Genomic DNA, 19,285 nt, shown 5'->3' with positions numbered 1-19,285 from the left:
ATTTCTGGAAATGTTCCTTACTTGCGGCTGAATAGTAGAAAGACAGGGCTACTATATTTCAATGAAATACACATAACAATACTACAGCTGCTATAAATATTTCAGTTATAAGTAGAGTACTATAAATAATATTTCCACTCTGCTTGAGTGACCTCCATTCAAATATGAAAAAAATTAGAAAATTATTTTCTTGTATCCAAATGCTTAAGTCCCCATAAAACTGAAAAACAGCAGATTGAATTATGTTGTAAAATCTAGTGTCTATAAATATCTCAAAAGAATTCTTCATTTGTTAATTTCTGTTTCTATTTAGGTGCTTATAATGTACACAGTGGCAAAGCAAACTTTGGTCAGGCTCCTCTGAGCCTAGGCCTGTCTAGCACAGTTGTAGCAAGAATCCTGGTAACTGAGTTTAGTAAGAATCTCCCCACCCTTGGCATCTGACCACCCTGGCAACCTCCATAATTCTTACAAGTTCTCTTAATAAATTTCTATCCTCCTACTATCCTCCTATACCCCACTCTCTTCTTTGGCTATAAGCTCCCAGCATTCTTTACTGTATTTGGAATTGAGCCCTGTTTTATACTGAAGTCTTTTTCTCCTATTACAACAGGTCCTGAATGAATCTTTTTTTAACCACTTTGACATGGTTAAAAAATGGCTTTTAAACAATAGTAACTAACAATAACTAAAATTATCTATATTGACTTAAGTAATAATTCTCAACATTCTCTACCTTTGTTTGGGAATACTACAGAAATAATCTCTTCACAGGGTCAGAAATGGCAGTAAGGGGACTTGTTTTTGCCATACTTTTTACTTAATTAATCTTGGTATTTAAAGCAACCTAATCTTTAATCCATAAATAGAGAATCTAAATTAGCAATAGATAGAAATTGAAATTGAATTAGAAACAGTAACTGAATGAGGTCTAGACCTAACAGTTTACTTAGTATTATTATTCCAAAGATCATACAAGTCTTTATACATATTTCCTTATTTAACCTTATTAACATATGTGGTACCTAACAGTTACCAGTGGTAAAAGTAAGGCTAGCACACATTTTTTCTTCTTCTTTTTTTTTTTTTTTTGTGGTACTGAGGCTTGAACTCAGAGCCTACACCTTGAGCCACTCCACTAGCCCTTTTTTTGTGATGGGTTTTATCAAAATAGGGTCTTACAAACTATGTGCCCGGGTTGGCTTCAAACCATGATTCTTCTGGTCTCCGCCTCCTGAGTAGCTAGGCATGAGCCACTGGTGCCCAGCTACGTTGTTTAATCTAATAAAATTCACTATATCCAATGTTTTCCCCAAAATTACAAGATATGTACTCATATGCTGAAGTATGAATATACCTAAATAAAACAGACTGTGTAGACTAATATTACTTGTAGGCCCTTTATATTTTCAAACTAGTTTTTAAAATAATTTTCTAAAGATGTCTATAAAACAAGGCTATGTTTCCATTTTATCCATGTCAGAAATGAGAAGTAGCATTTACTCAATGCTTATATGCTAGGTTGTATGTTTAATAAATTTTATTTAATCACAGCAATCATATATTTTTTTCTAATAATAAAATTCATAATACTACAGTTTGAATCCCAATGTTTTCCAAAATTTCAAGGTAAGGAAAATCTGTCTGTTAACATATCATAAGTATACTATCACATATGAGACCATGCAGAATAATTCCATGTACAGACAGCCCCTTTTTAAGTCAAAGGGGCTTTACAATGATTCTTCCAGGATGTCTCTGAAGTAAGTAAATGTTTCCATTTGTTCCATGAGAAAAACAGTATTTTGGCTGCAGCTTGTATCTCAAATGTCTCTAGGCTTACTACAAATCAGGTCAGTTACTATGACTGTTTACTATCCAAATTGGATTGCCACATGATCATTCTAATCTATTGGCAGCAAATACTTTTAAAATTAGTCCAAAAAATTTTCCCTAGATCAGATAGGAATCTATTTGATGTTAGTATATGAGGACTATTTATCAGGAAAGTGGAAGGATTTGCTTAAGGTACTTAAGAACTTGAAACCCACTTTCCAAAAGTTCAGAACACATATTTGACATTGCTGGCAGAAATTCGATACGCAAATCTCTTTAGAAATTGTAGTAATTGTGCTTAATATTTTGATTACTTGCTCTATGTCAGACACTGTCTTATAAGCTTTAAATGAACTCACTCATCTAATTCTATTGGTCCTCTGAGGTACATACTGTTATTATTATTCTTATTTTAGAAACAAGGGAACTAAAATACAGAGACTTTAAGTGAATTTGAGCAAGATTCAACAGAAAGTTTATTATAGCACATCTTATGACATTTTCTATTTTTCACATGGTAAAAATTACCAAAAATTTAAAAAGTAAACAACTAAACCCACGTGGTCCCTCTCCCACTTTTCTGAGTAAAAGTTACTATCTGTAACTTATCTGCACCAAATAGATAAGTATATATTTGTGTACATAAATACACAATTTACAACACACATGGATTCCTACTATTAGTAATTAGATTTTTAGTATATAAACAATACTAGATATACAGATGTGCATACACACATATTCATTTTCAAACCTCTTTAACTTTATTTGTAAAATAAACCTTTAGCAATGAAATTGCTGTGTCAAGGTTTATGTGCATTGTGACAAGTATAAATTAAATAGAAATTGAAGAACTACTGACACTCAAATTATCTATAGGCTAAGAAATGCTAAAGAGCTTTATGATATTTTTTTTAAATCCTAGAAAGAGCACTGAATAAGAATTTGGGAATAAGTGGGACCAACAACATGTCTCTGCACACCCTGTTCCCTATCTCCCCTAATGCACAGCAATACACAACCAAGTCAAGTGAACCATGAAGACTGCCCAACCTCTAGGTCTTCTAGTTTCCCTTTATTGCTTAATCCATTTGTCTGCATCTTCTGTTATTTGAACAAAAAAACCGTAATATACCAAATGCCATGGAGAAGGTACTTAACTTTTCTAAACTTCAATTTTCTTATTGATAAAATGAGATCATCTAGCTATACCATCTTCAATATAGTTTCCTTTTAGCATGACATTTACCTCTCTATGACTTAGTTTACTAATCTATGAAATGGAGTTACACGTGAATATAATAGCTAATAACTGAATGCCATACAGAAGGCATTCAAATGAAAATTGCTCTTATTATTTTTGCTACTGCTTATTAAAATATGATTTTAAAAATATATAAAGTATTTTTTGAGACAAGGTCTTTCTATATAATGTGGGCTGGTTTATAATCCTTCTACCTCAGACTCTTAAGTGCTGGGACTGTCTACAGCCATACCACCCTAAATACAACTGATCTCTTCTACGTGCTGGGATTATACGTGTAAGCCAACATGCCCAGCCAGCTCCTTAAAAACCTATGAAATTTTAAAGTTCCAACTGGTATCTAATATTAAAAGCAATTTTTTAAAAATTTGTTACCAAACTTAAATTTTAACAATGATAGCTAATATTTTCTAAGTATCTAATATTTACCAAAATATAATTTAACATATGTATTAAACAATGTGATCACCATAAGAATACTATGACCCACTATAGGTCATATTATTGCCATCCCCATTTTGTAGATGAAGAAATGGAAGCACATGGTGATTAAATGACTAACTCAGAGCTGGGATACAAAACTCAAGCAGTGTGACCACAGAGCCTGTGTCTCTCTCAACACGTCTGCTGTATAAATTTGTTTTTATACTGAATGGAGTGAAGTTCATATACATTTTAATTTTAAAATTCCAAATTATGTGCATCTATTCTTCAACAGGCCTTTCCCTATTCTCACTGACTACAGCTGAATCAAAGTATTTGAAAATGAACTTATTTCTGTAAGTGAGTCTTCCTATACACCTGTGTTGAAGGACTAAAATCAATATGCTAAGAGTACAAAAGTTATACAAGAACAATGATAGGAAAACGTGACTCCTTTGTAATATCTTTTAAGATGAAAATATAAGTGCCTACCTTGTTGGAAGTTAACAATGATTAAAGATCAGGAAAACATATACAAGATTAAGGAACAAAGGATAATCTAGTCATTCACACTGTATTCTCTACATACTTGCCAATAAGACCCAATTAAAAAGTAAATAGGATCCTATTACTTCCCATTCCTCCTCTACTTAAAATCCCACAATCAAAGTAGGCTTCTTACCATGACTCTAAATGAGCTTCTGCATAACTCTTCAACTCATTTTCTACTACTTTCCACATGGACATACTTTGCTTAAGCTACACTTGACTATCTTCATTGAGTATGTCATGCTCACTTCTTCTTTAGGAGTTTTGTTTGGGCTGTTCCCTCTGTCTGGAAGGGTCAAAGCTCAGCTGATCCCATGGCAGGGTCTGCTTTAGTCAGATCTCAGGTCAAGCATCTCCTTTTCTGACTCTCTTTGATTATTCCATAGGAAGAAACCCTATTTCCACAAGTCTCTCTGTATCCCATTTCCTATTCTACGGCTTTATAGTACTTGTTGCTACCTAAAATTATTTATTTATTGGCTATGTGTCTATTATCACTCTCCCTCCCAATAAAAATATAAAAATCTTGAAGCAGGGACCTTAATTATTTTTTGAACTACTCTATTATATCTAGAGCAGTGCCTGGTTATATGGTAAGCCCTAAATAAGTATGTGTTCAATGACTGAGTAAAAAGCACTGATGGATAATGAGTGCAAACTATCTTACATGTACTAGACATAGAAGATCTAATGTTATAAAGCCATAAAGGAAATAAAACAGGCTAACTACTCTGGCTCTGCTTATTCAATTTGGTTGGTAAGATGAATACAATGAACATAGGCACTTGAAAGTTTAAATGCACAGAAATGGGTAAGTTAGTAAGTATATCCCTAATGGTCTCATTAAATTAGTGCATTTTGGTAACTAATACCAAGTAAGAAGCATTCTCTGGAGGATATTTTTTTATGGTCAGCTAATCTTTCACCATTCAACTTTCCTTTTACGTATTTATAATGAAACATAATTAGAAAAGGAAGAATAACTGATAAGTAATCTTATAAATCCTTAGTAATCTAGGGGTTTCATTTTAAATTTAAAGTAATTTCATTCATTCCAGGTTAAACCAGAACATTTTTATCATTTGCTTCACTTGGGAGAAAAGTGGCCATGGAAACATTTTCATGGCATGTTCTCTTAGGAAATAGATATTTTTCATTCAGAGACCTTATAATGCGTTATAAATTTTTAATTATTAGGCCTCTGACAATCTTCAGTAAGTAAAACTATTTGAGAGTTCCACACACTTCAAAACCTATAAAAACTCAATAGTTCATACATGTCATTACCAACTATACCCCTTGTATGACACTAAGAATGTTACTGATTTTGTTATTAATGGGTTTTATCTTTTAATAAAAGGTTGCATATTTAAGCTGCAATTCAAATTGGGATAGGCAACTGAGCAGGACAGTGGTACCACCAAAACCTTAGGCAGTCTACTTCTGCATGAAAACTGCACTTTTCTTGCTACTTCTTCCAAAACATGTAAATACATGTAAAATGAAGCAAATCACATAACATCTATTATATTTTGTATTTGTGTAATACTTTTAACTGCAAAAAAGGAGATAATCAATGAAGTTTCATTCATGCATAATCACAGAAAATTTATTAAACTTTTAGACTTCAAAAGGAAACCAGTATTTTAGGCTATTAGTCTATTTTTCTGAATTTTATCTCATGTTCCAAGAGTCAATACTTTAGAGTACTTAGAGATACTCACAGTACTCTAAAATAGAGTAAGCAATGTAAAGAGGCAAAACTTACATTTTATGGAATTACAAAATAAACACTATTATTTTGATGTAAATTATAAACAGTGAATGTTTCATTCTACTTAGAAGCCTAAAAATCCCATTTCCTTCTGCCTTTCATTTTCTTTTGAATTGTCATAATGATAACTTAATCTCCCTGCTCTCTAGCTCAATACCAGGCACACAAGAAACCATCAATGCACCCTTAATTTCATGCCTCCCTGCAATCATAATCCATCAATACCAATCAACTGATTGACATCAAGAATATACTGCTTGAAAATGTCAGAATGAATCCCACTGTTATATATCATTAATATATGCTCTTAAATGCTTTTTAAAAAATATACTGATGTTCAAAGAAATCTAACAAAATAACCTAGCCTTACATATTTTTACACATAAGTATTTTTCAATAATACCTTAAAACTTCTTCCCTGAAAAATTTAAAAGGAAAAGTTCATTTTAAAAGACTTAGTTTTGCACCTAACAACTTCATCTGAATGAATTATATAAATTGTTAAATGATATTCAACATCAGTCCAATCTACAACTTATGAATTATAGTAAATGACCTACAAATTGTAATTGGACCCTATGGAGAGAAAAGTATCTAAATCAACTTTTAAAAGTAGACATGAAATATACAAATCATGATTTCAAACAAAAATATGACTGATGTACCTTTGCTGAACTTCCAAGTGCTAACAGTCCTAAAATTACAATGTCTCCATCTGTTAATCTGACATGAACAAGCTGATAAATGAAATCAGAACAACAGTGTATTCTGGCAAAACCAGAAACTTCCTAAAAACCTAGAAAAATATGACCACAACAGATGGGTCACTTAGAAAATAAATACATCAATCTGTCAAACTAAGTGCTGTTCTCTAGTTCTCTAAATTAAAACCAGCAGGAGCTCCACTTTCCAAGAATGCCAAAGAGGAAACACCTAAAGATGCACATAAACACATCTGATATGACCTCAAGTGTCATATTGTTAGGTTTCCTGTTAAAAACATACTAAATTCAGGCAAAGTCCTTACCAGTTAACTTCTTCACAGGTTGGAGCCGAACACTGATAGACTGATGTGTGAGTAAGGGGGAGGATGGAAGAGAGCGAGACATGCCCTCCATAATCCGAATGTGCTGCATACCTTCACTCACTGGAAGTGGTGGAACAGCATAGTCTGGCTCAAAAGCACAGTCGCTTTCTGTGGAGATGCCACCTGTTAATAGAAAAGCATGGTACAAAAGAGCTGTTAAGCAAAGATTCCTCTTCCTCCACTAAAATATATCTTTTAGAGTGATTCAGAACAGTGTATACACCAATGTTGATTTTCATTGTGATAAACCAAATAAAGCATTTTCAACACATACATTCATTTATACACTTACTGAGTATTCAACTCCAGGTATAGCACTAAGAAACTGGAGACCAATAAAATAGGGTTCCTTCTTATAAGGGAGCTAACCATCTTATGAGAAATGAAGTCACATAACAAAATAATTATAGTATAACACAACAACTGTTAAAATCAGAGCAATGATCTTTTTATTTTTCCTGAAGGAATGTGAAAGAAGGTATTTATCTACTTAACAATGTGGAATTGCTAGTAGAATTTTATAACTCTATTTCTTTTTCCCTTTCCCCCCCGCAAAAAAAAAAACAAAAAAAAAAAACAACTACATAAACATACAAGTGGGTAAGACTGACATTATTTACAGGGTGATTCTTTGAATCAGCTCAAATCTCTTAAAAAGAATAAATTACATGATCTTGACTTCCACTCTTAGTAATAACAGATTATGTACCTCAGATCAACTTTTCCCTAAGAAAAACTAGAACTGTATGTTTTTAACAAATCTTCCTAAAGGCAGTAGAGAATTAACAGCACGATAAAGAATTACAAGTTAAAGACTGAAGCCTAGCAGTTGCTACTTTTTACTTAGTGGTACTGGAGAGGCTAAGAAGCTATTGACAGTTTTATAGATTGAAAGGACAAAATATTATAATCTACTGAAAGTCTGAAGGAGGGAAGTATGAAGGAGGGAAGCTGATAAAACTCCAACACTTTCATTCAAAGTCTGAAGAAGTAAGTAAGACTAAACCAAGACTGGCCTTTACATGCAGTAAAGCTTAGTTAAAAATATCTTCCACAAAATTTAATGAAGGCAGTATTGGACTGCTAGGACCACCCCAAACAAATACAAATCTTAGAGGAAGACATCATCATCATGGGTCTCGAATTATTTACATAATTTATCATATACAGCAAATGGCCTTTAATAACAATAACACAGATGAAGTAACTTAAAAGGAGTCAGGAAAACCATATAAACTAGAAATAGTCCTTCAGGAAATATAAAGTATGGAACAAGAAGACACAGAATTTAAAACAATGCGTTAAATATATTTAGAAAGTGAAAGTTTGTGATTTTAACAAAATTAAAACTAAAAAACTTAAATTGTAATAGATGAATTTAAAGGTAGGTTAACATAAATGAAGAGAGAATTAGTAAACTGTAAGATAAATCAGAAGAAAATATTAGAATGATGAGTGGAGAGTCAAAAGAATGGAAATGGATTCTTAGATAAATGATACCAAAAACACAGCAATAAAAGAAAAAAACTGATTTCATAAAAATAATGTTCATGAAAAGATACTATCAAGAAAATATAGCCTAGGCCTATAAACCATACTCTAGGGGTAAGGTGAACCAAATAATAAGAAAAAATAATTTGTATGCTACAAATTTGTAGACCTATCCTAGCCTGGTGACCTTAACCATGACTTTAGCCTATGGGCTGATCCTGGGGAAGGACTTAATGCTCCAACTCCCTTCAATAAAAATTTGTGACAAGGTAAACATTTAAAAAAGGAAAAGAAAACTACAACACTTACCTCTTCAACAAATGGCGAAGGGAAAACCATTTATCTTCATGTAGAAGACTGAAACCAGACCCTTATCTCTACTCCATACAAAAATCAATTCAATATGGATCAAAGATCTTAATTTAAGACCTGATGCTACTATAGGAAAACACTAGGAAGAAGCACTGGAAGATATATGCATAGGCCACTACTTTCTTCCAAGGAAGCAAGAGCAAGAAATTAACAAATAGGATTGCATCAAATTAGAAAGCTTCCGTACATCAAAGAAAACAATTACTATAATGAAAGACAACCCACAGAATGGAGAAAAACGCTTGCCAGCTATTCAAGATTCAAAGAGCTCAAAAAATTAAACATCAAAAGAACAAACAATCCAATTAATAAATGGGCAAATGAACTGAACAGACAGTTCTTAGAAGAAGTACAAATGGCCAAAATACATGAAGAAATATTCAACACCTTTAACCATAAAGGAAATACAAATCAAAACAATGATATTCCATCCTACCCCAGTCATCAAGAAAACAGACCACAAATGCTGGTGAGGATAGGGATGGAGGGAGCCCTCATACATTGTTGGTTGGCATTTGAACTAATGCAACTTTTATATGGAAGTTCTTCAAAAATTTAAAAATAGAGTGACCTTATGACTCTGCAAAACCACTCTTGGGCATATATCTGAAGAAGTCAAGTCAACATACAAGAGAGATACATACATATATCTATATATCTTTACATATATAAAGAAGATGTGACACACACACACACAACGTGCGCGCGAGTTGGAGTATTAGTCACCCATAAAAAAGAACAAAATTATGTTGTTTCCAGGAAAATGAATGGACTGGGTATCATCATATTGAGCAAGATAAGCCAAGTTCAAAAGGCCAAATATTGCACATTTTTCACGCATATACAGAATCTAGACCTAAAATGGTAATAAAAGTAATAATAATGGGACATGAAAATAAAAGGAGTAAATGAACAGGAGAGGAGAGGGGGGAAAGGAGATAACATAATGAAATACACCAAATACTGTGTAATGGTGTCAAGGGAATATAATAGAGGGGGTGAACTTGTTCACAATATGCTCTATGAAATTATCACAGTAAACTCCTCTTGTACTACTAATGTATGCTAATAAAAATTAAAATGGTGGAAAAATAAAATACAACTCTCAGAATGGGAGAAAATATTTGCAAATCATTTATAAGGGTCAAGTATGCATAGCATAAAACTCTTACAACTCAGCAACAAAATGACAACACAATAAAAATATGGTAAATAGACTTGAAAAGACATTTCTCCAAAGAAATAGGAAGTGTCCATGAGCAAATGAAAATATGCTTAACCACCATTCTAGAAAAGCAAATCAAAGCCAAAATGAGATACTACTTTAGATACTACTTCATACCCACTGAGATGGGTCTAATTTTTTAAAAAGACAAAAAAATGTTGGTGAGAATGTGAAGTAATTAGTTCCCTCATACACTGATGGTAGGAATGTAAGTGGGTGCTGCTGCTCTGTGAAACAAGTGATCCCTCTAAAATTAAAACACAGAATTATCATATGACCCAGCCCTTCCATTCCTGTGTATATACCTCAAAACACCACAAACAGGTTTTCAAGCAAAAACTTGAACGTGAACATTCATAGCAGCATTACTCATAATAGCCAAAATGTAAAAACCATCTAAATGTCATTAACTAATGAACAGATAAATAGGTAGTATATCTATACAATAGAGTATTATTTAGTCATAAAACAAATGATGGCTTGATTCATGCTACAACAAAGAAAAATCTTGAAAACATAATGCTAAGTGCAAAAAGATAGTCACAAAAGGCCAGGTGTTACATGATTCCATTTATATGAAATGTTTAGGAGAAGCAAATCTAGGAAGACACAAAGTAGACTAGTGTTTTCCAGGAGTTAGGAGGAAGACAGAATGAGAGTAACTACCTAAAATGTATGAGGTTTTCTTTCAGGGTAAATTACAGTAATGTTTGTACCATAATAAATGTACTCATAGCCACTAAGAGTACACTTTAAAATGGTCAATTTTATGGTATGTGGATTTTATCTCAAAAATAATTACATATTTACCACAACCACAAATTTATTCAATCTAGAATGCAACAATGCGTTATCAGTTCTGCAGATCATCAACCCAAAATACATTTCAAATCTGCCATATTCTTTCTCTCTACTTCTTCCTACCACCACCTTAGTCCAGATAACTATTAATCTTCCTCCAAACTTCTGTTGGAGAAACCAAAAATTTATCCCTTATTCTTGCATTTTAGAAATTTCACTAGGATATGTCTTAACTTTTTCCTTTTCTTGGCCCTTTGGTTACTATGTTAGCTAATTCTTCTCTTCCAGCTATCCTTTTCTCTGTTTCTGGAACTCTGATCAGATATCTTATCTCCAAGACCATTTTTCAAGTCTGTTTCTCATAACAGATTTCTAATCATTAGGCTTTGATGAATAGATAAGATTTATTTATATGGAACTATAGTACTCTATGGACTTATACAGAAAGAGACAAACCATTAGTGTAATTCCCTAACTAAGGAATGCCTTTATTGAGGAAAATTCAATGTTAGATTTTTTCAAAGCAATATATCTAAAAGAATGAATTTGATTTAGTGAAGTACCACTTTTCATTTGAATTTTTCCACAGTTAAAAATTAGCTGATAATTTTAGAATCTAGTAATACTCCTTAAGGAATCATACTGCAATTAGTCCAGTTTGGTTGTCCTAGTTCACTTTTCTGCTTAGAAACGTTTTCTTCCATCATCTCTGTCCTATAAATTGTGTTTGAACTCACTAATGCTATTAAGAGAAGTATAAACCTCAAGTAAAGAAATGGTGAGCATTCACAGATTATGATTGTATATTAGTTTCTCTTTGGTAACTAGCAAACTTCAAAATCTCAGTAGTTTACAACAGATTTGCTTTATGTTCATGAGTCTGCAGATTGTGGTTCAGCTGGTTTACAATGGATTTGAAAGGGATGGGTTAGATTTATAGTCAGGTTCAGAACCACACCCATGTGTCTTTAACACTGGGCCCTTCCACAACAGCGGCAAGTGAATACATGGGGCATGCTCTTATCATAGTGGATCAGAGGAGCACAGAAGGCTAAGTTAAATCACAGCAGCACATACAAGACACTGGAACAAGCAAGTCAAGCAGTCAAGAATAGTGGTAATGGGGAAGTAAAATATACTTGGCCCATACTAGTGGGAGCTACCACAACACTGGATAGCAAAAGGAATGGGTGTATAATTTTGTAACATAAAGGAAATTAAAAAAATTGGGAATCCAATTTATCAAACACGTAAGATGACATTAACTAGTATTCCATATTTCAATTCTTATTTTCTACTGTTCTCTTTCTTACTACTTTTCCTGTTTCAGTGACCAAATTGAAAGTTACTGAGATAATGTGGTGAAGATATGGCAGAATCAAAAAAAACTGCTAATTTGGCAGGGAAAAAAAATATACCTAACCTGGCTACCTGGCAATTAAACATTCAAAAGTGAAGCTAAGAAACCCCAAGGATATGAACATCTATGAAATGGTGAGAGTAATTATGATTTGATTAAAATTTTAGCTATCATTAAGAAAAACCTGGTATTTAACAGAGCTGATTATTAGATATAAAAGTTCAAGTTAATAAAGAAATGCTTTAGCTGAAGGCAATGTCTATTCTAGAGAATTAACTACTATTTCAATTTACATAAGTAAACACAAATAAAACTTAAAAATCCAAAGCCTCCAGCATGATATGTTTATTTGGTGATAATTCGTTGGACTAGTGTACTATGTGTAGTATATCAAGAAAAGTCTAAGTACACAAGGAGAAAATATGTAACTGAACACTAAAATCAAAGGGATTTTAAATAGCTTAGGAATAAGTTATGTATTCCAAATGCCCTTTTAAGTTGGAGTTTTCCCTGTGACTCTAACATTCTCCCATCCATAAATTGGGCAGGAAACACACCTAAAGAAGTTTAACATCTAGTACAGAATTATATAGTCAGACAATATGACTGCCTATGTAGAAAATTTTAAGGTTATCTAGAAAGACTATTAGAAAAAAATATAACTGATCCAGGCAAATTCACAGGTTACAAAGATATAAAAGAATCTTAGTGTCTTTCTATATACTAGCAATGGGCACTTGGTAAATAAAAAAAAATCTTAAAACCAGCACCATCAAAATAGTATCAAAACATGAAACAGAAGTGGGGAAGGTGGCAGATTTGAGACAGCCAGGATTTTTTAATTTTTTAAATTAATTTATTTAGCCTCCCTCAAGTCTGAAACAAAATATTAAATGCGTAGCTATAGGGAGAAATGGAGAGCAGTAGTAAGGCATAGGAGTGCAACAGTAAACAGAGCCCAGGTAAATCTCAGAAATACTCAACTTCAGATTTGTCAAGAAAACAAAGGACTCTGACATCAGGACCTAGGTAACATGGTAGGAAAGGGGGAGAAACTTCTCCAGTGGGGCTTTAAGCAAAAAGAAAAGGAAAGCCTTAGCAAACACCAGAGGCACATGGTCTGGCACTCTACAACTATACACTTTAAGACAGATCTGTGATCCCTGTAACAAACACATGATGGAGAAGAAGCCCCCTGCACTTCCTAGTTTGCTCACTGGTGCTGTGATATGACACCATGTTAAGAAAGGTCTTCTAGTCACACCTTTCAGCAGGGGCAGCAGAAGCCCCTGCATTTTTATCTCTCCAAGTGCCAAAGGCTTCCCTTCACCAATGCCAAGGTAAATGAATGATCACTATGAGAATCAGTGTGGGCCCAAGAGATTGCTTGTGACTTGGATGCAGACCCAGGGACACAGGTCTATGTGTTGGGAGATACAATGTTGCAAGTAGGAAGCAGAGAGTGTTTACATTTGGAACTGCAGCCTGACCTCTAGGAAGAAGACACAGACCCCTGTGTGTGAGTACAAGTGGGGAGAGGGCTGGAACAGACTGGCATGGCCAGAGTATACATGATCACTCAGTGCTTACACCTCACCCCATGAAAGCAAACTGCTTTGGTTTGACTACTTCTGCACTCTCAAAGCCCCAAAGACATTTGGTAGAAACAGAGACAGTACTAGGACATTTCCCATATTCACACTCATACTGACAGAGGGCCTCTGGTGTAAGGGGCATCCAACCAGGCAGTACACAGACTCAGGCCATAGGAGCAGCTTGACAGTGGCTCCTATACTCACTGGAGAGCTAGGACTGCATACACAAAACACAGGCAAGAATTCAACCCAGCAGCAATTATAGTAACTACCTCACCACAGCAGGAAAGGCAGAGCAGAGCTCAGCCTGCAAATAACCCTTTCTGGTTTAAGAGAAAAAAGCCAGAAAGATAGGAAAAAAAGTCAACACACACACACACAAACACACACCCCAAAACTGCAAAAGGAGAAGTCTGGGAAAGAGCAAAGTGTCTCTATCATGTTTTCAGTAAGTAGGAAAAAGTACTGACTAGAGGTTTTTTTTCTTTCTTTCTTCTTATTTTTTTTTGTTTTACTCTGTATTTCTTGTATTTTGTTTTCTCTACTATTTCTCATACATTCATTCCGTTACTTTTCCTCTTTCCTATTTTGCTTCTTTTTTGATTCCACCATTCTCCCCTTTTATTACTTAATCAGTAATACTTCTAGCTTTACTAATTTTTTTAAACAACTTTTTATTTATTTATTTATTTTGGCTGTACTGGAGTTTGAACTCAGGGCCTCGAGCTTGCTAGGCAGGCTCTCTATGGTGTGAGCCATTCCACCACCCCTAGCTTTACTAATTTTTACATTTCTAATTTATTCTATAATTGTTTGAATTACAGAATATATATAATTATAGCTGTCATTTGAATATGAAATGTCTCCTCACAGGTTCATGTATGAAACGCTGGCTCCCTAGCTGGTGGTGCTATTTTAGGAGGCTCGGAAACTTTAGGAAGTAGTGCCTAGCTGAAGGAAGTAGGTCACTTGGATGCAGATCCTACTGTCCCAGCCCTTTCTTGTCTATTTCTCTCTGCTTCCTATCTGCTATGAGGTGAACAGTTCTCCTCTACCACACATGGTCCTATTGCCATTATGTTCTCTCTCACAACAAGCCCAATAACATGCACCCAAATGAGCATGGACAGAACCCTCTAAAACTGCAAGCCAAAATAAAACCTTCCTCCCTAACTTGTTTCTGTAAGGTACTGGTTCACATCTATGTAAAAGTAACTAACACATTATCTTGGCTTCTTTCTTTTTTATCCTTAGTAGGGGTGTAGCTGTTGTTTCCAAATGCTTTTTCCTGTACCTAAAAAATTGGTCTTTTTTCTTTTTCTTTCTTTTTTTTTTTTTTTTTGATGTAGTGGAGTTTGAATTAAGTGCCTTGTGCTTGCTAGGCAGGTGTTCTACCACTTGAGCCACACTGCTAGCTTTAAAATTTTGTTTTTTGACTTCTAGTTACAATGGTCTACTTCCTCTACTGAGTGGTAGTGGGGATTGAGACCTCAAGAGAAGGCTGCCCATATAAAACTGAAGAGCTATCCATTCCCACAGATGCATAAAATGCAATAAAGAAACACAAGAAGTGTTAAAAGCAAGGCGATGTTACTCCTCCAAAAGTCATAACTCCTTAATAACTGATTCAAATGGTTAAAATGCCAAAGAATACAAAAGTCAATTTTTTAAATGACCAGTGACCTCAAAGAGGAGACATCTAAACAGATGAATGAAGTAAAGAACTCACTTTAAGACTTAGATGACACATTCATGAGATAGAGATTCTGAAAATAAATAAGAACTCTTGGAAATGAAAAGTTAAGTAAATCCAATAAAAACTAATTGAAAAGCCACCAAAAGACTAGATCAAGCAGAAGAAAGAATATCAGGGATTGACGACAAGGTTGAGGATTTATTACATTCAGAAAACAATAAAAAAAAAAAACCAATTGTGTACATAACTTTCAGGAGCTCTAGGACATAATCAAGAAACCAAACTTAAGAGTAGAAGAATGAGCCGAGATAGAAACTAAATTCACAGGAAAACAACTCAATGAAATTATAGCAGAAAATTTCCCAAATCCATGGGAAGATACAGACATCCAAGTAGAGGAGGGATTTAGAACCCTAAATAGACATAAGCAGAAAAGAACTTTCCCACATCACATTATAATTAAAGTGCCAAGTGACAAGAATAAGGAAAGACTATTGAAAGGCCCAATGGAGAAGCTCCAAGTTACTTACAAAGGTAAGCTCATTAGAATTACATCAGACCTCAACACAAATCCTAAAAGCCAGGACAGCATGAAATGGTATACATCAAGTCCTGAAACAAAATAACAAACTAACAAAATAATGTTAGTCCAACTAACATTACTATATCCAACAAAATCATCCTTCAAAATTGATGGAAGAAATAAAAGGCCTTCAAAGATAAGAAAAAAAAAAGAAATCCATGACCACTAACCCACCACTGCATTATATGTTAAAGGAATCTTATACCCAAGTGAGGAAGAAAGACACAATCACAAAAACTCACAAAAAATACACCTCATGAGAATAGATAAACAAATGACAATTAGGAAAGAATCAAACATTATCAATTCAATAAACCAGCAAACTTCTAAGATGAAGAAGGGAGAAAGAAAATAACAAAGCATACTAAGCGGGAGGGGGTGGAGTGGGTGGTAAGGGAGGGGGTGGGGTCAGGGGGGAGAAATAAACCAAGCCTTGTATGCACATATGAATAATAAAAGAAAAATGAAAAAAAAAAAAAAAAAAAGCATACTAAAATGAACCAGGAAAAAAAAAAGCAACAAAACAGGAATTACCATGGAATTCTCAATAATAACCCTAAATAAAAATGGTCTTACAAGGTACAGGAGAGACACCTCTATGTGAATGTTCTTTGCAGCACTATTCACAGTAGCCAAGCTCTGGAAAACAACCCAGATGCCCTACAACTGATGAATGATTGATCATGAAATTGTGGTACATATACACAGTGGAGAATTACTTGGCCACAAGGAATAATGACAAGGGTTTGAAGGTAAATGTACGCAATTGGACGACATCATGTTAAGTGAAGTTAGCCAAGATCAGAAACACAAAACATGCATGTTTTCTCTCATACATGGAGGATAGATCCAAAGATAAACATATACACAAAAACAAGCATGATCATATACAAACCCAGATGTAAAACATGTTCGTAACAGTGGAACTACTCTAAGGAACTCAGGGAAAGAGGGAAAGGAAAAGAGAATGATAGAGCATCAGAAATATCACATACCATAAGATGTGAAGGTAGAGGATATAAGGATGTGTATTGAAAACTGTTGAAAAACGGGGGATGGGAGGTATATGGGTAAGGGAAAATATTTGAAAGGATGGAACAGACCAAAGTAAAGCATACCCACAGTGGGAATACAGTGAGACACTCCTTTGAACATGAACTTAACTATTAATAACTAAAATCAGGACTGTAAAACAGGCACAGGGTGTGCGTGGCTCAGTGGGGAACTAGTGACAGGGGGAAGGGTGAAGGAAGGAGATTAAGGTGATGGTATATTATTGATCGACTTCATATACTTACATGAAACAGAACTAAAAATCCTCTTGCAATTGCTTTAAGTAGAGTGGGGAAGGGGGTGAGAGAAGGAGATGATGGGGGCAATGTGAATAATATACAAAAGTCTAACCGGAATTGTCCCCCCCATATAATGAATAGATCCTAATAAAAAATTTATAATAAAAAAATGGTCTTAACATTCATAATAAAAGCCACAAGTTGGTTAACATGGATTAAAAACAAGATCCAACAGTTTGCTGTCTAAAAGAAACAAATTTCACTGGCAAAGACTGAAAGTGAAAGGATGAAAATTAATATTCAAAGGACATGGAAACAAAAACAAGTTGGAATAGTTTTTGGAAACAAAAACAAGTTGGAATTCCTTTGTCAGGAATGCATACCTGACAAAGCAGACTACAAGAAAAATTAGTCAGAAAAGACAAAGAGGGCCACTACATGTTAATGTAGGGAACAACTTATCAAGAATATATAATGATTATAAATATACATGCACTGAACATTGGTTCATCCAATTTCATGAAACAAAAATTACTGGACATAAAGGGACAGACAGGTCCCCATACAGTGATAATGGGTGACTTCAATCCCTCATGCTCACCAACAGATTATCTATTTGAAAAACTAACAAGAAATGTCAGAATTAAGCTACACCACAGATCAAACAAACTTAACACACATCTACAGAATATCTATCCAACAGCTCCAGAATACATGTTTTTCCCAGCAGCCCATGTAACTTCCAACTTCCCAGCCATGAAACTCCAAAACAGATATTTTAGACTATAAAAAAGTCTTACCAAATACAAAAAAAAAAAAACAATTTTTGTGCCTTTTCAGATCACAATCAAATAAAATTAGAAGTCCACACCAAAAAAACTACAGAAAATATACACACACATGGAGATTGATCAATACATTTTTTAACAATCAGTGGGGTGGATGAAAACACAGGGGGAGGGTTAACAAATTTCTAAAATAAAATGAAAATGCAAACACCACTTACCAGAATCTGTGGGATACAACAAAGGCAGTTAGTTGTACCTTATGATACAACTTAGAAGCTTATGAGTGCCTGTATTTAAAAAAATCAGAGAGATCTCAAATAAAGACCTAAAGGGGTACCTCAAGATCTTAAAAAAGTAAGAACAAGTCAAACACAAATTTGGTAGAAGGAAAAAAATAATAAAGATCACAGCAGAACAAGAAAAGAACAATACAAAGGATCAATGAAACAAAGAGTTGGTTCTTTGAAAAGATAAACAAGATTAACAAAATCTTAGCCAAGGTAACCAAAAGAGAGAAGAGCCAAATCAATGAAATTGCAGATGAAAGAGGACAACAGGTACCAATGAAATCCAGAGGATCATTAAGGAATATTTTGAAAAGCTGTATTCCAAAAAATTGGAAAATCTAGACCAAATAGGTCTATTTCTAACAGATATGAACTACCAAAATTGAACTGAGGATATAAAAATCCTAAACAGATGTATAACAATCAGTGAGATTAAAGCAGTAACAAAAAGCCTCCCAACAAAGAAGAGCCCAGGTCTGGATGAATTCACTATCGAGTTCTATGAGACCTTTAAAGAACTAATACCAATGCCTTTCAAGCTATTCCACAAAATAGAAAGGAAAGAAACACTTCTAAACTCTCTCTATGAAACAAGTACTATCCTACTACTCAAATCATTTAAAGACAAAAACAAAAGAAACCAAACAGTTCTTTCAATGAGCAGAAGACAGAGCATCAACCACAATCGAACTCTGTGACATCCTGGACCCCTAACCTGTGAGGAGCCTCCCTATGCCCCACTGCCTGCTGAACCCAGTCCCAGAAATGTCTGCTTTGAGAAAAGCAGCACGTCATTTCTCCCCACCAGCCAGTTTCAAAGCTGCCTGTATAAACCTGTAGACCTAACAGGTGAGCAACATGT

At 34.3% G+C, this 19,285-nt stretch overlaps 1 protein-coding gene across 10 annotated transcripts in view; it reads right to left on the bottom strand.

The window, feature by feature from the left end:
- Positions 1–19,285, bottom strand: part of Tanc2 (tetratricopeptide repeat, ankyrin repeat and coiled-coil containing 2) — a 387,000-nt gene that overhangs the window by 259,192 nt on the left and 108,523 nt on the right. For 7 of the 10 annotated variants that reach the window (XM_074045367.1, XM_074045366.1, XM_074045369.1 and 4 more), the window contains one exon: positions 6,874–7,056. In XM_074045367.1, coding sequence (XP_073901468.1) covers positions 6,874–7,056 — 183 coding nt within the window. The remainder of the gene's footprint in view (positions 1–6,873; positions 7,057–19,285) is intronic. The other 3 variants (XM_074045371.1, XM_074045373.1, XM_074045374.1) reach the window with 1 other exon arrangement.

Source organism: Castor canadensis, chromosome 11 (assembly GCF_047511655.1).
Source record: "Castor canadensis chromosome 11, mCasCan1.hap1v2, whole genome shotgun sequence".
Classification (NCBI taxonomy): Eukaryota; Metazoa; Chordata; class Mammalia; order Rodentia; family Castoridae; genus Castor; species Castor canadensis.
The sequence above is the reverse complement of the archived record's forward strand: the minus strand, read 5'-3'. Positions and strand labels throughout refer to the sequence as shown.